At 41.5% G+C, this 21,169-nt stretch overlaps 1 protein-coding gene across 1 annotated transcript; it reads left to right on the top strand.

Moving 5' to 3' along the window:
• Positions 1 to 517: 517 nt before the first annotated feature.
• Positions 518 to 19,349, top strand: LOC136886039 (uncharacterized). The gene is made up of 2 exons (XM_067158756.2): positions 518 to 605; positions 17,369 to 19,349. Exons 1-2 carry the CDS (start codon positions 549 to 551, stop codon positions 19,310 to 19,312), a joined length of 2,001 nt encoding a protein of 666 aa, XP_067014857.2. The 5' UTR covers positions 518 to 548; the 3' UTR covers positions 19,313 to 19,349.
• Positions 19,350 to 21,169: the final 1,820 nt, after the last annotated feature.

Below are 21,169 nucleotides of genomic sequence, written 5' to 3'. Positions count from 1 at the left end.
GATTTTCCGAAAACAAAAATTACGTGTTTGTTTCTTTTTAAAGTAGATTCTAAATACAATTCTTACGTCTGTAAACTGCTGAGCTTTTGAGATATTGGCCTAGATGTACTCATTTAAACACATCACCCCCCAACTTTTTCACCTGTTAACGACGGAATATTCAAAAATCTTTCCTTAGTGAGCATCGACACTGTGGTACGAATGTATCCACAATATGTCATTTCTTTATGTCGAGTAGATTACTAGCCAGTCGAAGTTAGCCTTTTGTATAGACAGATTATTATTATTATTATTATTATTATTATTATTATTATTATTATTATTGCCATCACGTTAACTGTGCTCGAATCTCGGTTTGCACCTAAAGCTGGAGGTCCTGCCTGTGATCACGATGTCAACAAACTTGCTTGTCACACACTGCACGTCACCAGTTGCTGAGCAGAGACGAGACATTCCTCACGACGATATTTAAGAAAACAATCACCAAGCTGTTTGCGATAGCGAGACAATACGCTGTTGTTCTCAGTACACAGCCTGCGACGTCCAACATGAACACGGCCATCATCCTGCTCATCTGTGGCACCATTGCATTTCACAGCTGCAAGGTAACATTATTATAGTTATTATTAGAGCCCGAATTTCCATGCATTATCAAACCTCAAAATATGCATGCATTCATGCCCTATCATATGGCAAAACATGCACAGTAAACTGGAAAATATGCACTATCAAAATTCAGTTCCTTTTGAAACATTGTACAAATTTTCTTGATTTAAGCTCATTCGTCTGACAGATAAACACAGAAAATGATCTTTGTACGTCATAAGAAGTGATAGATGAAGACATCTGGGACAAAGTGAGGTCAAATTGGACGTATTTTGCATTTTTACCACTGCGTCTTATATAATTTTGACGAATTCACAGTCAGGATTTGAACGGATCACTTTGTTCGACCTATCTCCAGCTGCCGCAGCTACTTCTCCGTGCGATGATTGCAGACATTTTTGAAGGTCCTCAGTAACTGCTAACGATTGCGTGCTGCGATAACGAATAGAGTTTCGGGTAGGAAATTCCAAGACAACAACGAAAGGTTCAGTGCAAAGCCAAGGTTTGTAAGCTGGTATCTCAGTAACGCAGCGTCACGGAAGTATGATACAAGTTTTGTTTTATTCGACTAACATAGGCGAACAAATGAGCCGTCAATGAGTAATGCACAATTTAAAGTTCAATTTATAGCAATGTATAACTGGGGCACTTTATTCCTAAGAATTACAAAGATCGAGGTGTGGACTTCCGGCTTACGTCAATATTTACTCAAGCAACAGATAAGAAAGTGCTTGGTTAATTGGTTTATAGGATATCTACCTGATGTACTAACTTTGGTTGTCTGGTAGGATGCCAGGAATACATTATCTCCATCTTCATTAATAGACGTATAACGTGGAAAAATGGTCCCAGATTCTGCACACCAACATTCATAAAAGGCACTAGCATGTAAGTTAACATTATATATGCGCCAAAATCAGAAGAAAAGTCATATTATGCAATATTAAACGTCCAATTATTCGCTATAAAATCCAAAATCTTCAAAATATGCATTATGCATGAATTTTCTCCTAAAATGGCCAAAACATGCAAACATGCAGGGAAAAATAAGAGTTATTTGGAATCGTTAAGCCATAAAACGAATATTTGCAAAGTTTGAGAAGTGTAACCAGTTTATTAAGAAACATGCATTTGCATGGAAATCCGGGCTATTATTATTATTATTATTATTATTATTATTATTATTATTATTATTATTAGTTGCAAATAAGACCTTTTGCCGGACTGAGTAGCTCAGTGCTTTGACCTTCTGAGCCTTACTTGGCAGGTTCGATCCTGCCTCAGCCATGTGGTATTTCAAGCTTTATTTTCTGTATAATATACACTGAGCGGCTAAAAGACATGGGAAGACGCTGAATGCGATGTTAATAAGGAGTTGCTCCTCTGCAAGCCTCAAAACGGCAGCACTACGGCGAGGTATCGACTCTGCAGGTGTTGGAATCGTTCTGGAGGGATCTGGACCCACGCATCTTGCACTGCTGCCCACAATTGGTCTGTGTAGTTGGTGCGGGGTTCATGGAGCGTACACCAGAATCTACAGCATCCCAAAATTCTCGACTGGATTAAGATGGTGGTGGGGAGGGATCTGAAGGGCCAATCCATGGTTGTAGCTTCACTGGAGTACTTCTCCAACCACCTGCGTGGGCCACCACAGAGTGGTCCTGTTGAAACATGGCATCTCTATCAGAGTACCGTACCCTAGGGCCAGAAAGGGATGCAGATGATCTGAAAGAATGTCCACATAATGTGCACCTATCAGCGCACCCTGCTGCCGGACAATGGGGCCTAATTGCGACCATGTGAATGCCGCCCAGACCAGAACTGGGCCACCTCCAGCCTGGAACAACCTTGTTGGCACGCAGGATCCATAGCTTCATGGGACATACGCCACACTCTCGCTCGATACAGCTGGAACCGGGATTCATCGGACCATACCACACTGTTCCGTGGTCCATTGCCAATGTTCGCGGGCCATGCACGTCGTAGAGCTCTGTGTCGAGGTGCCAGCAAAGGGACACGAGTTGGTCGTCGGCTGGTGAAGCCTATGCGGTGCAGTTGCCTCTTTTCAGTGCTGGTAGAAATGGGTTCTGACTCCCAACATTCAACTAGGCGGTGATCTGAGTCACAGTAGCCCGTCGAGCGCCCAGTGTGGTGACGTGATGTCCGTTCGTTAAACACCTGTAGTCTTCCCGTGCGGCGGTTTACGCGGGTGGTAACATTATCTCTGCGATACTGAAGATCTACCCTCGACACTGTTGACCTCAATTCACATATAATCTCCGCAATGCTATGAGCGATGCGCCGATGATCGGTTAACTCGCAACGTGTTGCCATCTTCACGATAAACTGCTCAGCCACGCCGCAGCTAGCCGCAACGCTGTCATACACGGCACATTTTCTAATGGGACACCCCTTCCCGTGACTTTCGGCAATTCAGTGTCTTTATCACTGATCTGCATCTAGGACGGTCGCCCAGGCGGCACATTCCCTGTCTGTTGTTCACCTAGGCTTTTCTCAAATAATTGCTAACAATTTGGAAATTTAATGAAAATCTCTTTTGGTAAATTATTCCAATCCCTAACTTACCTTCCTATAAACGAATATTTCCCCAATTTGTCCTCTTGAATTCCAGCTTTGATTTCATATTGTGATCTTTCCTTCTTTTAAAAACACCACTCAAACTTATTCGTCTATTAATGTCATGGCACGTCATCTCTCCACTGACAGCTCGGAACATACCACTTAGTCGAGCAGCTCGTCTCCTTACTCCCAGAACAAATCGAGCTGATTTTCTTTGGGTGTTTTCCAGTTCTCGAATGAAGTAATCCTGGTATATAATTTCGTATGGCTATTTCTAGCCGAGTGCAGCCCTTGTGAGGCAGACCCTCCGACAGGGGTGGGCGGCATCAGCCATGTGTAGGTAACTGCGTGTTATTGTGGTGGAGGATAGTGTTATGTGTGATGTTGGGGACAGCACAAACACCCAGCCCCCGGGCCATTGGAATTAACCAATCAAGGTTAAAATCCCCGACCCGGCCGGGAATCGAACCCGGGACCCTCTGAACCGAAGGCGAGTACGCTGACCATTCAGCCAACGAGTCGGACAGTAATCTTGGTGAGGGTTCCATACACTGGAACCATACTCTAGCTGGGGTCTTACCATCCTTTACATCTTTATTTTGTTACATTGTTTTTTATAATAAGTCATAAAACGTGCCGTCCACTCCCCTCGTGGTCAGTGACCGGTCCACTCTCTGGGAGAATGGTGACAAGCTGGATGGAGGTAAAACCAGACAACTATGCCTATGTTGGACATCCATGCCGCAACGACTATCAACAATCCCATCGTATTCATTGGTTACTGACAGTTTACGGAACTGTGCAAACTCTCCATTCCGAACTATACCATCAATGAGTTAATTGGGTTCTGATAACAGTTATTGCCCACAGCGCCGCGTTCACACAGTCTCGTGGAGTTCAACTTTTACTGTGGTTTGATGGGCGTCGCCAGCTATCAAGAGCTCTCTTTCTCAAGTACAGAACAACTTGATTGAAATAATTGTAATTCGAATATTATATTGTTTAGTTCGAAGTTTCATTTCTGGCTTCGTAATATGGTAGGCAGTGCAACGGGAATGAGTAGGTGAAGCTTTATCTGACCCTGTAATAATTAAGAGACGAATTCCTCAAGGCAGTATTATCGGACCTTTATGTTTTCTTATATATATAAATGATATGAGTAAAAAAGTGGAATCGGAGGTAAGGATTTTTGCGGATGATGTTATTCTCTACAGAGTGATAAATAAGTTACAAGATTGCGAGCAACTGCAACGTGACCTCGAAAATGTTGTGAGATGGACAGCAGGCAATGGTATGTTGATAAACGGGGTTAAAAGTCAGGTTGTGACTTTCACAAATAGAAAAAGTCCTCTCAGTTTTAATTACTGCGTTGATGGGGTGAAAGTTCCTCTTGGGGATCATTGTAAGTATCTAGGTGTTAATATAAGGAAAGATCTTCATTGGGGTAATCACATAAATGGGATTGTAAATAAAGGGTACAGATCTCTGCACATGGTTATGAGGATGTTTAGGGGTTGTAGTAAGGATGTAAAGGAGAGAGCATATAAGTCTCTGGTAAGACCCCAACTAGAGTATGGTTCCAGTGTATGGGACGCTCACCAGGATTACCTGATTCAAGAACTGGAAAAAATCCAAAGAAAAGCAGCTCGATTTGTTCTGGGTGATTTCCGACAAAAGAGTAGAGTTACAAAAATGTTGCAAAGTTTGGGTTGGGAAGAGCTGCTCGACTAAGTGGTATGTTCCGAGCTGTCAGCGGAGAGATGGCGCGGAATGACATTAGTAGACGAATAAGTTTGAGTGGCGTTTATAAAAGTAGGAAAGATCACAATATGAAGATAAAGTTGGAATTCAAGAGGACAAACTGGGGCAAATATTCATTTATAGGAAGGGGAGTTAGGGATTGGAATAACTTACCAAGGGAGATGTTCAATAAATTTCCAATTTGAAATCATTTAGGAAAAGGCTGGGAAAACAACAGATAGGGAATCTGCCACCTAAATGCAGATCAGTATTTATTGATTGATTGATTGATTGATTGAATGAACAAATAATTCACAAGATGGAATGAATTCTCGTTAAGTCAGGTATAGGCCTACACGGTAAATCACTTAAAACTTTCGCCCCAAATATTTCTAAAAGGGAAGGTGTTATTGTTGGTGTACTCTTTCCACATAAATTAAGTGTAGCCAAAAGATCATAATTGAAGTCCACACAGATATTTTAATTATTATTAGTATTAGTCCCCTCTGTGCTGCAGTGGTTAGCGTGATCAGCTGCCACCCTCGGAGGCTCGGGTTCGATTCCCGGCTCTGGCACGAATATGAAAAGTGGTACGAGCGCTGGAACGGGATCCACTCATCTTCGGGAGGTCAACTCAGCCATCCTCGAAGTGGTTTTCCGTGGTTTTCAACTTCTCCTCCAGGTAAATGGCGGACGGTGCCTAACTTAAGGCCACGGCCGATTCCTTCCTTATCCCTTTTCTATCCCTTCCAATCTTCCCATTCCTCCAGAAGGCCCCTGTTCAGCATAGCAGGTGAGGCCGCCTGGACGAGGTACTGGTCCTCCTCTGAAGTTGTATCACCCGACCCAAAGTCACACGTCCATGACACTGCCCTTGAGGCGGTAGAGGTGGGATTCCTCGCTGAGGTCCGAGGAAAACCCAACCATGGAGGGTAAACAGATTAAGAAAGAAAGAAAGAAAGAAAGAAAGAAAGAAGAATGCGTATTATTTTAGAAAGTTACTGTTTTTCAAATGGAACAATGCCTATTGGCATGAACAGAATAGAACTACAGTAAATTAGGATGTGAATGGTGTTTTTCAGGATTCTAGTACAAGTAGTTTATGAGCTATCGTAGTTTGAAAATTATAAATACCGACAATTGTCTGCTCCATTCAATTGCTTAGTTACGAGGCTATGATGTTCTTATGATTGTTTCCCTTAAGGGTGGTCTTCACGCTACGATTATCATACAATGAAAGGGATCGTTCAAGTCGTTCGTCAAGACGTACAGTATTCATACATGTATGGTTTCAAACGGGAATTATCGGTAAGCGATTTATACGAACACTACAGATGCAATACAGTTTGACGTAATTAATTGTGACGTAGAGTGGATGTACGCACTATATTCCTTGATTTATAACAAAGTATTGTTTAATGGCACACAAAAAAAGTCTTCATACAATTAGATCGTAGTCATGTACGATACGTAAACGCCGCCGACTGATGGCTGAAAACTGATCATTCATCGTGTATCCAGTATAACAGCGAGTGTAAGTGCCTGGAACTAATAGTAGACAGGAATGGGATGTCGATCGGGTGAGTTGAAAACTGTTGTGAAGGAAAAAATAGTTTCCTTATGGTAAGAGGGACTTCCGTTTCCGAAACACTGTTAAAAAACTGAAAAACTCGCATGCATCTGTCCAGTATGTTGTGAACAAATACAAACGAACTAGTTCTACGGGGAATATGCGAAGGTCTGGGTGTCCTACACCAGGCATCGTCGGTCGAGGGCGAAATGCCTTCGGAGCCAGTTTGCTCCCCGCTCTCGAGGAACGAGAGCAGCTTAGCGAGCAAGTAGGGGAAGTGCATGACACGAAATACGTACTGGAGTTCAGTGGCCCAAAGGTATAACACATCTTTCTGGACAGGTTAGATTGCAACACGATGCGCATGAATTAATGAGAGGTGACAGTAGTGAGTTTCCGTCTTTAGCCTCACACCACACGACGTTCAACTCTAGTCGGTTAATGTTGCATTTACTATGGAAGAGATTTCAGCAAAGCATAGGCCATCGACGCCAACAAGTTTCAAACCTTCTTGGGAAGAAGAGTATTTGATACTTCAAGAAAATAACACAGCAAAATGTTTAATATGTAATAAAATATTGAATAACATTAAAAAACATTAGAAGAATATAAAGACGTTTTAATGTCACTATATGACGGTTTTGAGAGTAGGTTTCACGATATTCGGGCATTAGAAAAGGATTTGCAGGTGTTCGCTATGCCCTTCTCAGTGGATATGCAAACTGTTAGACCAGAACTGCAGCTAGAACTGATTGACACAGTGCGATATTCAAATGAAAGATAGGTTTGCAAGCACAAACAGTCTGACTGAATTTTATGTTCGTTTTCCACGGGAGAGATTTCATAGATTGTACACATTTAATGCTCATATGGTAAGTATATTCGGATCAACTTATTTATGTGTACATATGTTTTCATTAATGAAGAGTTAAAAATCTTGACACAGAAGTAGGCTCACCGATGAAAACTTGAAATTTGTTTCGCGACTTGCCAGTACGCAAACGATAGCACCAAACATTGATAAATAATTTCGTGTGGCTATTTCTAGCCGTGTGCAGCCCTTGTAAGGCAGACCCTCCGATGAGGGTGGGCGGCATCTGCCATGTGTAGGTAACTGAGTGTTTTTGTGGTGGAGAATAGTGTTATGTGTGGTGTGTGAGTTGCAGGGATGTTGGGGACAGCACAAACACTCAGCCCCGGGCCATTGGAATTAACCAATTAAGGTTAAAATCCCCGACTCGGCCGGGAATCGAACCCGTGACCCTCTGAACCGAAGGCCAATACGCTGACCATTCAGACAACGAGTCGGACACCAAATATTAATACAATACCATCTAAACGAGCCCAAAGGTCCCGTGAAGGAGGAGTACACCAGTAATATGTTTCAGTTCGCGTGTTTTAATTTGTTGTCATATGCATAAATGCCATGGAAATATTGAAATGCATGTTAATGAGAGTGAAAATAAAATGTACAAATCACATAAATTGTATTTTCTTTCGGTAAATGTACGTATCCCAAAGCTTCAGTTAATCGTGAGAATGTGTTTATTCGGGAAATATTGCACACTGCTGTATATTTCCCTTGTCAATGAATGATTTTCTTGTCCTGTTATACTCCGTAATCTGCGTCCTGTTCGTCTCATATGATCCATGCTGCAAATATTATTATTATTATTATTATTATTATTATTATTATTATTATTATTATTATAAAAGCTGATTTCATATGGTAACATTTCCGAGCGGCAAGTACATTATGGTCACGGTATGCAACCCGCCTGTCCGCTGCTCTCTTGCTGTCCAGAGCGGAGTAAGTCACGCCGGCTTCCTAGAGCAACTACGTGAAGACGTCTGTCCTAGACCTCTAACGGACCGAGAGTCGCGATGTGTGGTACAACAAGCGTGCAAGAACGCGGGCGTGAGCGCCGACGTCGCAACAGCAACAGGCAAGGAAGTAAACACCTTATACCATCAGGAAATACATTCACGAAGCTGGCTTAAAAGGCAGAGTGACAAGCACAATAGGGTGAAAAGACTGGAGTTTGCTCGCGCATATCTCAACAACCCCATGGAATACTTGAAGAAGATTATATTCATGGATGAGAGCACGTTCAACCTTTTTGGATCTGATGGAAGAAGGTATGTGTGGCGTAAACCATTTCAAGAATTTGAGCCTAAGAACTAATTGTCAAGAATGGCAGAGGTAATGCTACACTGGGGCGGGAGAGAGGATAATATGACTGGCACGGCATACGGTACCATATGTGAACATACAGTACTCCGTGATAATTTGCTGGCCAGTGTTACGAAATTAAATCTTGAGGACTCTTTTGTTTTTCAACAAGACAACGATCTGAAACATTCTGCTCGCATAACAAAAGAATGGCTGCTGTATAATGTTCGCGAGCAACTTCCAACGCTTCCGCAGTCTCCAGACCTCAATCCCATAACAAAACCTGTGGGTATTATTGGAACGGAGAGTAAGGAAAGGGAAATGTTCGTCAAAAGAATACTTCGTCGATCATATGAAGAAGGAATAGTCAAAAATTGATGCCGAAGTGATATCAAACTTTGTAAGCTCCACGTCACGAATGCTTCAAGCAGTTATAGGGATTGCATACGAAGTACTGATTACCAAAATTTGTGTGTTTGAGGACAGTGTTTCAACTTGTATGAATATTAATTTTGCGGAAAGAAAATTATATTCATTTTGTTTTGTTAAAAAGGCTGCATAATTTCTATCCATTGGTGGTTCTTCACACTTCATTAATTCATGTAATAGGGCATGAAGTACGTGTATTTTTATTAAAGATGTGTGACAAGCCGCACATGCAGTTCCACCCTGTAGTTCAAACCTTTCAACTTACCCATCTGTTCCGCGGTACCAATCATGGAGGAATTAATTCTGTGGTATACTGTATCTATATGCTGTTTGCATTGCAAAACAAAGAGTGTGTCCAAGTAAACGGTTAATAAGAAAACGTAGATCAAGATGAACCAGAGAATGCCTGTTAAAAGGATATGAATTTTATCATGTACAGCTACTACGAGAACTAGTGTACGTGATGGAGCATGACACTGGCGCAATTACTTGCGACTTACAGCTACTATATTTGCTGAATTTAGCGACGCCTTACACTTATTTTTGTAATTGTCTCTTTGTTGGCTCCTAGCTATTCTTATGACGATCACTATAATCCTTGGGTTCACTTGCCAGAAACAAGGAAACTGGGATACAGCTCTATACATTCGCACAGAAATTCACGAGAACGCTGACGGAGATCAGACATGACTACACTGCTCGAATTACGCGTTAGAAGACAAAGAAGCTGAACAAGACATGCGGTGTATGTCTTTTCGTTCAAACCTCCTTCATCTTTCGCGTTCCGTCTTGTCGCATCAAATTTCGGAAATTTATGCGCCCGCGTTCAGTTTTGTTCAACCTCATTCCGTTCATGCAAGACCTAAGTTTTGTAGTCTACATGTTCCGTCTTACTTGATACGATTTGTCTCATTCGACAATTTGTTAAGTAGGAAGCCAAACTTTACAGCGTCGACTCAGTTAAATGTAACCTAAAGAAGGCTTTTCAGTCTGTATCCTTGTTTAATAATGTAGTTTTTAACAGGTATAGTGTAATATGTATATTGAACTTGTGTGTTCTACAGATTGAAAAAGTGTAGCGTGTAGGCTGGCTTTACAAAAACATTGATTACATTGTGACTTGCTTGTCAATTTCTTTGTGATAGTTCAAGAAGTACGACGTGGTGGAAAATTGTATTTACCATTGCTGAAAAAGCCGACAATATTAATAGTGTATGGAGAGTGGAGCGTGGACGATAACTAGCTCAGAAAGAAAGAGAATATAAGTTTTTGAAATGTGGTGTTACAGAAGAATGCTGAAGGTGAGATGGATAGATCGGATCACGAATGAAGAGATACTGAATCGAATTGGTGAGAGGAGATCGATTTGGCTATATTTGACGAGAAGAAGAGATAGAATGATAGGACACATCTTAAGATACCCAGGACTTGTTCAGTTGGTTTTTGAAGGAAGTGTAGGTGGTAAGAACGGTAGGGGTAGACCAAGGTATGAATATGACAAGCAGATTAGAGCAGATGTAGGATGCAATAGTTACGTAGAAATGAAAAGGTTAGCACATGATAGGGTGGCATGGATGCACCGGATGTTTAGCGCTGAGGCAACATTTAAAAGTCATGGCCAAGTAAACGTCCAAAACATGCACTATTGGTTCGTAAACAATCTCCATTGGCTTTGTCAGAATGCCAGCGTCCATGGGGAATAGTGGATCATCAGCTCATAGGCCCTTCTTTCATTTCTAGATTCTCAACAGGATCTCAACCTCCTAACAAATCAACTTCCACAGATGTTAGAAGACATTCCACTGCAGACTAGCAGGAGCACGATGGCTGTCAACGACGTACTGCAGTTTGTCTTCTCCGATTGTTTCCAAATCGTTGGACTGAATGAAGGGTACCCGTTCATCACATTTGAACCCTTTAGATTCTTCTCTCTCGGGGAAAGCTAAAATATACTGTTTGCAAAGACATAGCAACTACTCCAGATGATATGAAACGACTGCTGCCTGCGCTGAAATTTCTGATGAACGTGTGCGGACTGGAACATGCACTGAACACAACATTTGAAGGCATGGTTTCTTTCTTTCTTTTCTTTTTCAGAATCCAAAGAATATGTCTACTCTTTTTTTCTTAGTTAATGCTGACATCTAGAGCAGACAACTGCCGATATTTAACATTTTCAAACTTGGATAGCTTGTTAACTCCTTGTACTACAATCCTGAAAAAGAACCAACCAATGGCATTCTAATTTATTCTACTTTTAATTTGTTCCATATCAGTGCGAAGCGTGCTAGCATCCACTGTTAACACTGGTAACAGGTTGAAAATATAACAATTGAATTCTTCTTCTTCTTTCTTCTTTTCTAGCCTATTTCAATCCACTGCTGGATATAGGCCTCTTCCATGTGCTTCCATCGTCTTCGGTCTTGAGCCACTTGGAACCAGCGTGTTCCAGCCAACAGCTTTATGTCGTCGAGCCATCTCTTCAGGGGTCTTCCAATGCCTCTCTTGTGTCCCCATGGTCTCTTTAATATTAATTAATATGTTTGTTTGTTTCTTCGCTTGGACGTGTCGCGAGAACTCAAAGCTGAGTGAAAGGCTGTTACCACTTCATGCAGTGGTTACGCTTTGAATCTCTCTTAAACAGCCAGGTGAGAATTACTGCGCCTGCGCCAAGCAAGGTCCCTTTCCCCTCAACACTGGGATGTATCCTATTACGTTCTCCACTCATGTTACCACAATGCAAAGTGGAAACAAAAGCTTATAACGTCGGTGCTGAGCTGTTCTGCCCGTTCTTTCTACCGCGCTTAACAGGTGCATTGCTATATTATTGTGTTATTTTTTTCCTGTTGTAATACTATGTGACTTTTCTTGGTGAAGTGTGAATTTATCTTTAATTTATGTTAGGTAAGGGTAGCCTATAGAAATGCACAACGTATTAAACATTAAAATGAGTGCTGTCGCTTCCACCTCAAAAATAAGTGAATTGGCGGGCCCAGAATGTTCATGGTCCGCATGTAATGTTACTAATCACAAATAGTCTTATGGTTCTAGTTTAGTCATCCCTCAGTCGCACCTTACGACAGGCAGCGGATCGGTGGGTGTATTCTTCGTCTGCGTCCCCCACCCAGAGGGGGTACGAGATTTTGACTTGCCGAGGTGCATATGGCCCCGAGGTTCACTCAGTCTACACCAAAAATGAGTACCATGTTAATTCCTGGAGGCAGAAAACCAACAACAATTCAATCTTCACAACTAACTAGAATCACCGGGCGAGTTGACCGTGAGGTCAGGGACGCGGAGCTGGGAACTAGCATCCGGGAGATAGTGGGTTCAAATCCCAATGTCGGTAGCCCTGAAGATGGTTTTCCGTGGTTTCCCATTTTTACACCAGGCAAATGCTGGGGCTGTACCTTAATTAAGGCCACAGCCGCTTCCTTCCAACTCCCGGGCCTTTCCTATCCCATCATCGCCATGAGACCTATCTGTGTCAGTGCGACGTAAAGCCACTAGCAAAAAAAAAAACACCCTAACTAGAACCTGAATTCTAACGTATTCTTAATATGATATTGATTACAACTTTAAATAAGCAATGGAAAATCAAATCTTATTTTAAAAAATAACAATAACAGTTCATAATAAAATAAATTTCTTTTAAAATCAGAGCACATCACTTGCAGAAAATTTAAACATATATACATATATTATAGACTGTTATGCTTTCAGCGTTCAGTCTGCAAGCCTCTGTGAATTTACTAAACATCGCCACAATCCTGTATTTGCAACTAGTGCTATGCCCTCATTTAGTTCTATACCTCTTATCTTTAAATCGTTAGAAGCTGAGTCTAACCATCGTCGTCTTGGTCTCCCTCTACTTCTCTTACCCTCCATAACAGAGTCCATTGCACCCTGCGTGGCTCAGACGGCAGCGCGTTGGCCTCTCACAGCTGGATACCGTGGTTCAAATTCCGGGCACTCCATGTGAGATTTGTGCTGGACAAGGTGGTTTTCATATTCAACAGAGTCCATTATTCTCCTAGGTAACCTATCCTCCTCCATTCGCCTCACATGACCCCACCACCGAAGACTGTTTATGCGAACAGCTTCATCCATCAAGTTCATTCCTAAATGAGCCTTTATCTCCTCATTCTGAGTACCCTCCTGTCATTGTTCCCATCAGTTTGTACCAGCAATCATTCTTGCTACTTTCATGTCTGTTACTTCTAACTTATGAATAAGATACCCTGAGTCCACCCAGCTTTCACTCCCGTAAAGCAAAGTTGGTCTGAAAACAGATAGTTTCGTCTGGGAGCTGAAACTGCTGATCAGCTGCTCGCAACTGCGAGCTCACTGCATTAGCTTTACGACACATTGATTCAATCTCACTTACTATATTACCATCCTGGGAGAACACACAACCTAAATACTTGAAATTATCGACCTGTTCTAGCTTTGTATCACCAATCTGACATTCAATTCTGCTGAATTTCTTACCTACTGACATCAATTTAGTCTTTGAAAGGCTAATTTTCATACCATACTCATTGCACCTATTTTCAAGTTCCAAGATATTAGACTGCAGGCTTTTGGCACAATCTGCCATTAAGACCAAGTCGTCAGCATAGGCCAAACTGCTTACTACATTTTCACCTAACTGAATCCCTCCCTGCCACTTTATACCTTTTAGCAGATGATCCACGTAAACTACGAACAGCAAAGGTGAAAGATTACAGCCGGGTCTGACCCCTATAAGTACCCTGAACCAAGAACTCATTCTACCATCAATTCTCACTGAAGCCCAATTGTCAACATAATAATGTTAATAATCTACCTTTAATTCCATAGTAACCCAGTATCGCAAACATCTTTTCCCTTGGTACCCTGCCATATGCTTTCTCTAGATCTACGAAACATGAACACAACTGCCTATTCCTCTCGTAGCATTTTTCAATTATCTGGCGCATACTGAAAATCTGATCCTGACAGCCTCTCGGTGGTCTGAAACCACACTGGTTTTTATCCAACTTTCTCTCAACGACTGATCGCACCCTCCCTTCCAAGATGCCAGTGAATACCTTGCCTGGTATACTAATCAGTGAGATACCTCGATAGTTGTTGCAATCCTTCCTGTTCCCTTGCTTATAGATAGGTGCAATTACTGCTTTTGTCCAATCTGAAGGAACCTTGCCAACAATCCATGCTAATTTTACTACTCGATGAAGCCATTTCATCCCTGCCTTCCCACTATACTTAACCATTTCAGGTCTAATTTCATCTATTCCCGCTGCCTTATGACAATGGAGTTTACCATCCTTTCCACTTCCTCAAGCATAATTTCACCAACATCATTTTCCTCCTCCCCATGAGCTTGGCTGTTTGCAACACCACCAGGATGATTTCCTTTTACATTGAGAAGATGTTCAAAATATTCCCTCCACCTCTCCAGTGATTCCCAGTGGAATATGAGTTCACCTGAATTACTCAAAACACTATTCATTTCCTTCCCCCCTCCCTTCCTTTATTACTGTACTGTCCAGAAATGTTTTCCTACTGCTTGACCTAGCCTTTCCAGGTTAATACCAAAATCTTCCCACGACTTCTTTTTGGATTCAACAACTATTTGTTTTGCTCTGTTTCTTTCATCTACGTACAAATCCCTGTCTGCCTCGGCCCTTGTTTGGAGACATTTCTGATAAGCCTTCTTTTTATGTTTACAAGCTGCTCTCACTTCATCATTCCACCAAGATGTTTGCCTTTTCCCTTCTTTACACACAGTTGTTCTTAGGCATTCCCTTGCTGTTTCTACTACAGCATCCCTGTATGCCACCCATTCTCTTCCTACATCCTGAATCTGCTTACTGTCTACTGTTCGAATCTCCTTATTAATCATATCTATGTACTTCTGTCTAATTTCCTCGTCCTGGAGATTTTCTACCCTTATTTGTTTGCAGACAGATTTCACTTTCTCTACCCTAGGGCTAGAGATACTTAGTTCACTACAGATCAGATAGTGGTCTGTATCATCGAAAAATCCCCGGAAAACTTGTACATTCCTAACAGATTTCCTGAATTCGAAGTCGGTTAAGATATAGTCTATTATGGTGCTGATACCCCTAGCCTCCCATGTGTAGCAGTCAATAACCTTATGCTTGAAGGATGTATTCGTAACTGCTAATCCCATACTAGCACAGAAGTCCAGCAAACGCTTCCCATTCCCATTAGCTTCCATATCTTCCCCACATTTACCAATCACCCTTTCGTATCCTTCAGTTCTATTCCCAACTCTCGCATTGAAATCGCCCATTAGCACTATGCTATCCTTGCTGTTGACCCTGACCACGATGTCACTCAATGCTTCATAAAACTTGTCAACTTCATCCTCATCTGCACCCTCACATGGTGAATACACCAAGACAATTCTAGTCCTAATTCCTCCAACTGACAAATCTACCCATATCATTCGCTCATTTACATGCCTAACAGAAACTATGTTGCGTGCAATGGTATTCCTGATAAAGAGCCCTACCCCAGACTCTGCCCTTCCGTTTCTAACATCCGTCAACTACACTTTATAATCTCCTATCTGTTCCTCGTTATATCCCCTTACCCGAATATCACTTACTCCTAGCACATCCAGATGCATCCTCTTTGCTGACTCAGCCAGTTCTACCTTCTTTCTTCCATAAGCCCCATTAATATTGATAGCTCCCCATCGAATTCCATTTCATTCGCCAAGTTGTTTCCAAGGAATCCCTCGCCTGTCAAATGGGAGTGGGACTCCATTACTCCCATAGGTCTGAGGCTTGCTTAAAATGTTCTGAGCTCGGTAAATTCATGAAGCAGGATGCTACCCTACTTGCACATAGTACAAGTTAGGATCTCTCCTCTAACGGGTTATGGACCACTGATGAATTATATAGTCCTAGCCGCCTGAACACAAGGAGGACCATGACTCAGAATATGTCCGAGATGCCCACTCCCATTCCATAGCAATTGGTATCCCGACTCTCAGGACCACTTACTAGGCCACTCAGACGTTGCCCATGGTTCACGAACTAGGCGCGACTACAGTAACCCACACCAAGAGAAAAATACACACACACACCAAATTGCTTTTAAGCAGTGTATTTATTTTACGAAACGGTTCAAACGTCTGTTTTTTTTGGTTAATATTTCAATAATTGGCACCCAGTTGTGAAATCTTCATCATCATGTAATGCCTCAAGCTTGCCACATAGGGTGGTGTTGAACGAGCTCTCGCCAGTGTTGTCTGTCCATGTAGATCTCTCTCTCCAGTCTCCTTCTCTACTCTCGACGTCTATCTTGAGTCGGTCCAGCCATCATTTCCTTGGTCGTCCAACAGGTCTTCTTCTGTCTACTGTCTGTTTCATGTATGCATGTGGTGTTTGAGTGCCTGGCATTCTCTTTACATGTCTGAATCATTTAAATCTTGCAGAGAGGGTGCTCCGTTCCCAAAGATGACCTGCCATCCTCATTTCTCACATGATTGTCCCATGTTTTCTGCATGGCATTCCTGAGAAATTTCATTTTACAGGCCTGGAATTTACTAAGGTCACTAGTCTGCAAAGTGCAGGTTTCTGGGCCATATGTGAGTATGGGAATAAGATACAATTTATACAAGAACATCTTTGTTTGTAAAGGTACCTTCTCGGTCCAGATCAGGGGATGTATGAGATTAGTACTATTAAGCACTTTTTGCTCGACTCCCAATAATCTTTAATTCTTGTACTGTTCTAATGTGTTGTCCAGTATTAACTCTACTCTTTTCCATGGCAACAGTTTTTGTTTTGCTCACTTTCATCTTAAAATCGTTGAGCTTAGCTACCCGTTTGTTGCACCGGTCATGTACTTCCTTTTCTGTCTCCGCCCAGTTAGCAACATCATCGCCAAACACCATGGCACTTAACTCTCCATTTAGTTCTTCAAGTCCTTCATTAGGGCATCGTTCATGACCGCCACAAAGAGCACTCCTCGTGTACTCCCGGAGTTGTCTCAAACCATTCTCAATGGCCATCACCAAATTTGATGCAACTGTAGGACTTATTGTACAATATTTTGATCTTGCCAATAAGGTATTCTGGTATGGTTATTTTTTCTAAGCTTCTCCAGATGGCATCTCTCGGAATGCTATCATATACCTTTTCCCAGTTCTTCTCCATGTGCATCCTGGTTGTGCAAAACAATCTGCATCACAACTGAAGTATATAGACAAAACTATAATTGTACTTATATTGATGTGTTGTTTCCACCAGGGTTATGATGGTGTCATCCCTGTCAATGCAGAAGACGAAGAGGAGGAGGAGTCGATGAGTGCCGAGATCGTACGTCAGATGTACGAGTCTGTCCCGTGGAGTGCCCTGTCCAACAAGAGCGCACGGGAAGCCTTGCACACGCTGACCGAGTTCGTCACGTCCAGAGAAGCCCGATCTCTGGTGAGGAACTTTGTCTTGGACGTCTGGAGCGAGAGGGAGGATGAAGATGATGTGGACTTCTTGACCTCCTTCCTCCACTTCTTAGGTACAGTCAGCCAAGAAGCTAAGGTGTGGCAAGCTACTCGCAGGATACTCGCATTCCTTCAGTCCTCGCCGCGAAAGAACGATGGCACAGACTTGGCTCAACAATATGACGAGAACTTCTTAGGAAATATTGATAACTTTCTTGAACAAAATGATATATTCAACAAAGAGGAGCAAGACAAAGACGATTATAAAGAATATGCAGAACAAGTAATTGAAAGAAATGGTATTTTGAAAACATATGACATTCATAAAATATTACGGAAGAAAACAGTCAACGAGAACTTGGTGGAAGAAGACACTCACGCAGCCAATGACAAATCTACCGCATGGACAGATACGACCTCCTCAACCCAGCCAGCAATATCGACAACTGACAACTTATCATCACTCAATAAAAGAATGAAAGAGAGTCCAGAAATAAATAAAATCGACAAATCTTCCGACATGGAAATCATTATAAAGCTTAAAGATAAACCTCTTGGACAGATCAATGTGGAAGTTAAGCACGAAGAAGAACACACACAAGTGACAACACAAACGAACATGCATGCCAAAGATAAAGATACTGGAAAACACATATTAGCAACAGCAGGAAATGTGGGGGTTAAGCAAGCAAAAGATAAGAGCAGGAAGGAAAATGCAAGGAGACCTCCACTTCCAGTGCAAGAAGAAGATAGAACATCAATACCATTCTTAAACCTTGCGGAAAGACAGGACAAAGAAGATGTGGCAGTAACACCGTTCCCCACGTGTCCTCTAGTTACAGAAATGGCAAACCCTGGTAAGATCACAGCTCCAGTGCCTAAAGTTACACACAAAAGACACAGTGCGGAGCAATTGCCCTGTGAAACTCAGGAACCAAAATTACAAGAATGGGAAAAGGTAGCATTTCTCTCCCTTATAAGGGCCATCATCTTGAAAGAAAATTACAAATTATGTCAAAATACTTCAGGCAAAATCTCGCAGAGCACCTTACCACCAAGTCCAAGAGAAACTTGGGAGTCAAATACAAGCCAAGTGACAGATACAGAAAACACCACACTTCCACATTTACAGACAGAATATTCTTTGGATGCAGTCCCAAACTATGTCAGTGTATCTGCTCGTCCCGACACACGAGAAACGGACAATGACATATCAAACAAATCAATGCCTAGTGTAGTTACATCAATACGTCCAGACACTCTTAAGGTCAACGACAGTCAAGATTTAAATACTTATATGAATTTTTTCTCAAAATTAATACACCAAATACCAAATGATTCCGTAACTTCCAGTGACGACGAGATAACAACGGGAGGTAACAATCAACCACTGACACCTCCATCACAATCCAACTCCACTGAGCACGTCTCAACCAGTACCCCAATTGTTGAGACAGAGACTGTTCCTATTACAAAGGTATCGGAAGCAACACCACCGCAAGTTACTACAAAGGTTAAGGATAATTTACAAGATTTCTTCTATGTACTGAAGAATCTACCAATGGAGCCATTTAAGAGCATAGGAGAAGATAGGGGCTTGCAGCCATCTCGAAAGAGTTCAAACGTCGCTGCAGAGATGATGAATCAAGAAGACTTGCCTGGACCCTTTATCAGTAACATAGAGCCAGTTCTTATCTACAGAACTCAGGAACTAGCGGGAAAGCAAAAGCCAAGACAACATTACAGGAAATAATTCTTATACCTCTATTCATTATGGATTGAAGATGTAATTTCTGATACAATGAAATAAAATCTATATTTAAAGTTTCTAACTTAATTTCACAACACAAGTAACAGGATAGCACGTTTTTAACCAATGCAGGGTGATTCATATAGAACTGGCCCAATGGAGTGAGCTGTGTACAGGGACGTTCTTCACGTTATGTTAGGAATGATGGCGCAATCAGATTGGTGGAAAAATGTGGGTTATTTCGTTACTTCAGGGAAAAGAAGGAGAGGGAGGGGAAGTGGTGTATGATGGAGACGAGATAATGCTCCACAAGGTTGTTCTTGTCTCTTATAGGCAATATCCGCAGTTCGTAAGTGCACACTCAGAACAAAAACACGCTTGTCAGTCAAGGATTGCACCAGATCATTTCTCCTCACGTCTGCTGGTCGCAGTAACATTCTTTATTACTTAACATGCTCCAAGATACTCCAAGATTGCGTATTCCTTCACTCACAACATTGTAAATGCAATGAAATACTGAATGAAGGAAACAGTACATCCAATAGTTTGATTAGAGTAGAAGTTCAATATGCTCCCTCCTTGCACACTTTACACCAATGTAGTAGTGACCTTTGGACTTTTTAAATTTCAAGTATTGCTTAACATGTGTACGGCATTTCAAGGTAATGTTTTAAAACCCACTGATGTGTTTTTAGGCAACAGCCATTATGTATATAAATTTTTTTATTATGTACTTATGTCAACCAATCAAACTGTTTGTAGGCAACCTAATGATGATTGTTATCAGATTCCCCTTGATTTGATATTCAACAAGAACTGATGATCACTCCAAGGGAGTTGAAACCGGTCTTCGCCCAATAAATTTAATATATTTTACAATGTGTTGAATGGTGGAACATCCCTCGAACTCTATCTTATTACTTTGGACTTTGTTCAGGGTACGAGGTGTCGTGAACGACCTGGAAAGCTGCCTGTATTCTTGGTACACTCGAAACCTTTAGTATCTCTTGGTAATTCTTGTGTGCGAAGTCTCGCTGAAATGTTAGTGGTCTCGACTATGACTTCATTATCAAATGGCATCGCGCTTAACTTCTGTAAGAAAGAATGACCCTATTTTCGTCAATATAGACTATGTTAAATACTACTATTACTACTACTACTAATAATAATAATAATAATAATAATAATAATCCTGAAAAACCAAAGTAAAAATAACCTGTCATTAAATAATTATGATTTTCAGAGACACTAGGGCGTTTGGAAAACCGCTCCTATGAAGTTATTGTCAGTGCTGATCAAACAATTAAATGCCATATATTGGGGTGGGATTACATTGTGCACACTTCATCACAATTAAATTACAGTTAGTTGTTTTCCTTCATTAGGAAAAGCTAGTACATATACATACATACATTTATTGAACATAACAGGCGACTTCACCCCTGTACATGTTCACATGCAGAGTAAAATAAATAATAAAGAATAATAATAATAATGATGATAAGGATAATAATAATAAGAATAATATAGTATTCTTCTAGCAGTCATTAGCTGTAGCAGTCACTCTCTCAATGTTCAAACATGCTCATCCAGTGTCCTTATTATGCTCTGTACTTGTGTCACATTATTGTTCCTGACCTACACCTAATCAATAAATCAAACAACACCACTCAGCATTTCAGCACTTGCATTCCAGCCAACTTTAAAACAAACAGACCATGCAATCCCGTATCATTACCCAACTCCACATAACTAAGTACTCGACCCCTATATTCTCTAATCCATTAGAATTTTATCATACTATCTCCTTCCCTTATATACATAACTATTCCACCCCCCTATTCCCCTGCCCACGCTCTA

Source organism: Anabrus simplex, chromosome X (assembly GCF_040414725.1).
Source record: "Anabrus simplex isolate iqAnaSimp1 chromosome X, ASM4041472v1, whole genome shotgun sequence".
Classification (NCBI taxonomy): domain Eukaryota; kingdom Metazoa; phylum Arthropoda; class Insecta; order Orthoptera; family Tettigoniidae; genus Anabrus; species Anabrus simplex.
This window is presented reverse-complemented; position numbering and strand designations above follow the sequence as displayed.

Bases quoted from the DNA above. Each gene is read 5' to 3' on its own strand.
- LOC136886039 (XM_067158756.2), top strand. From the start codon at position 549: ATGAACACGGCCATCATCCTGCTCATCTGTGGCACCATTGCATTTCAC. The intron at 606-17,368 runs GTAACATTATTA...TGTTTCCACCAG, and splicing joins TTGCATTTCACAGCTGCAAG to GGTTATGATGGTGTCATCCC.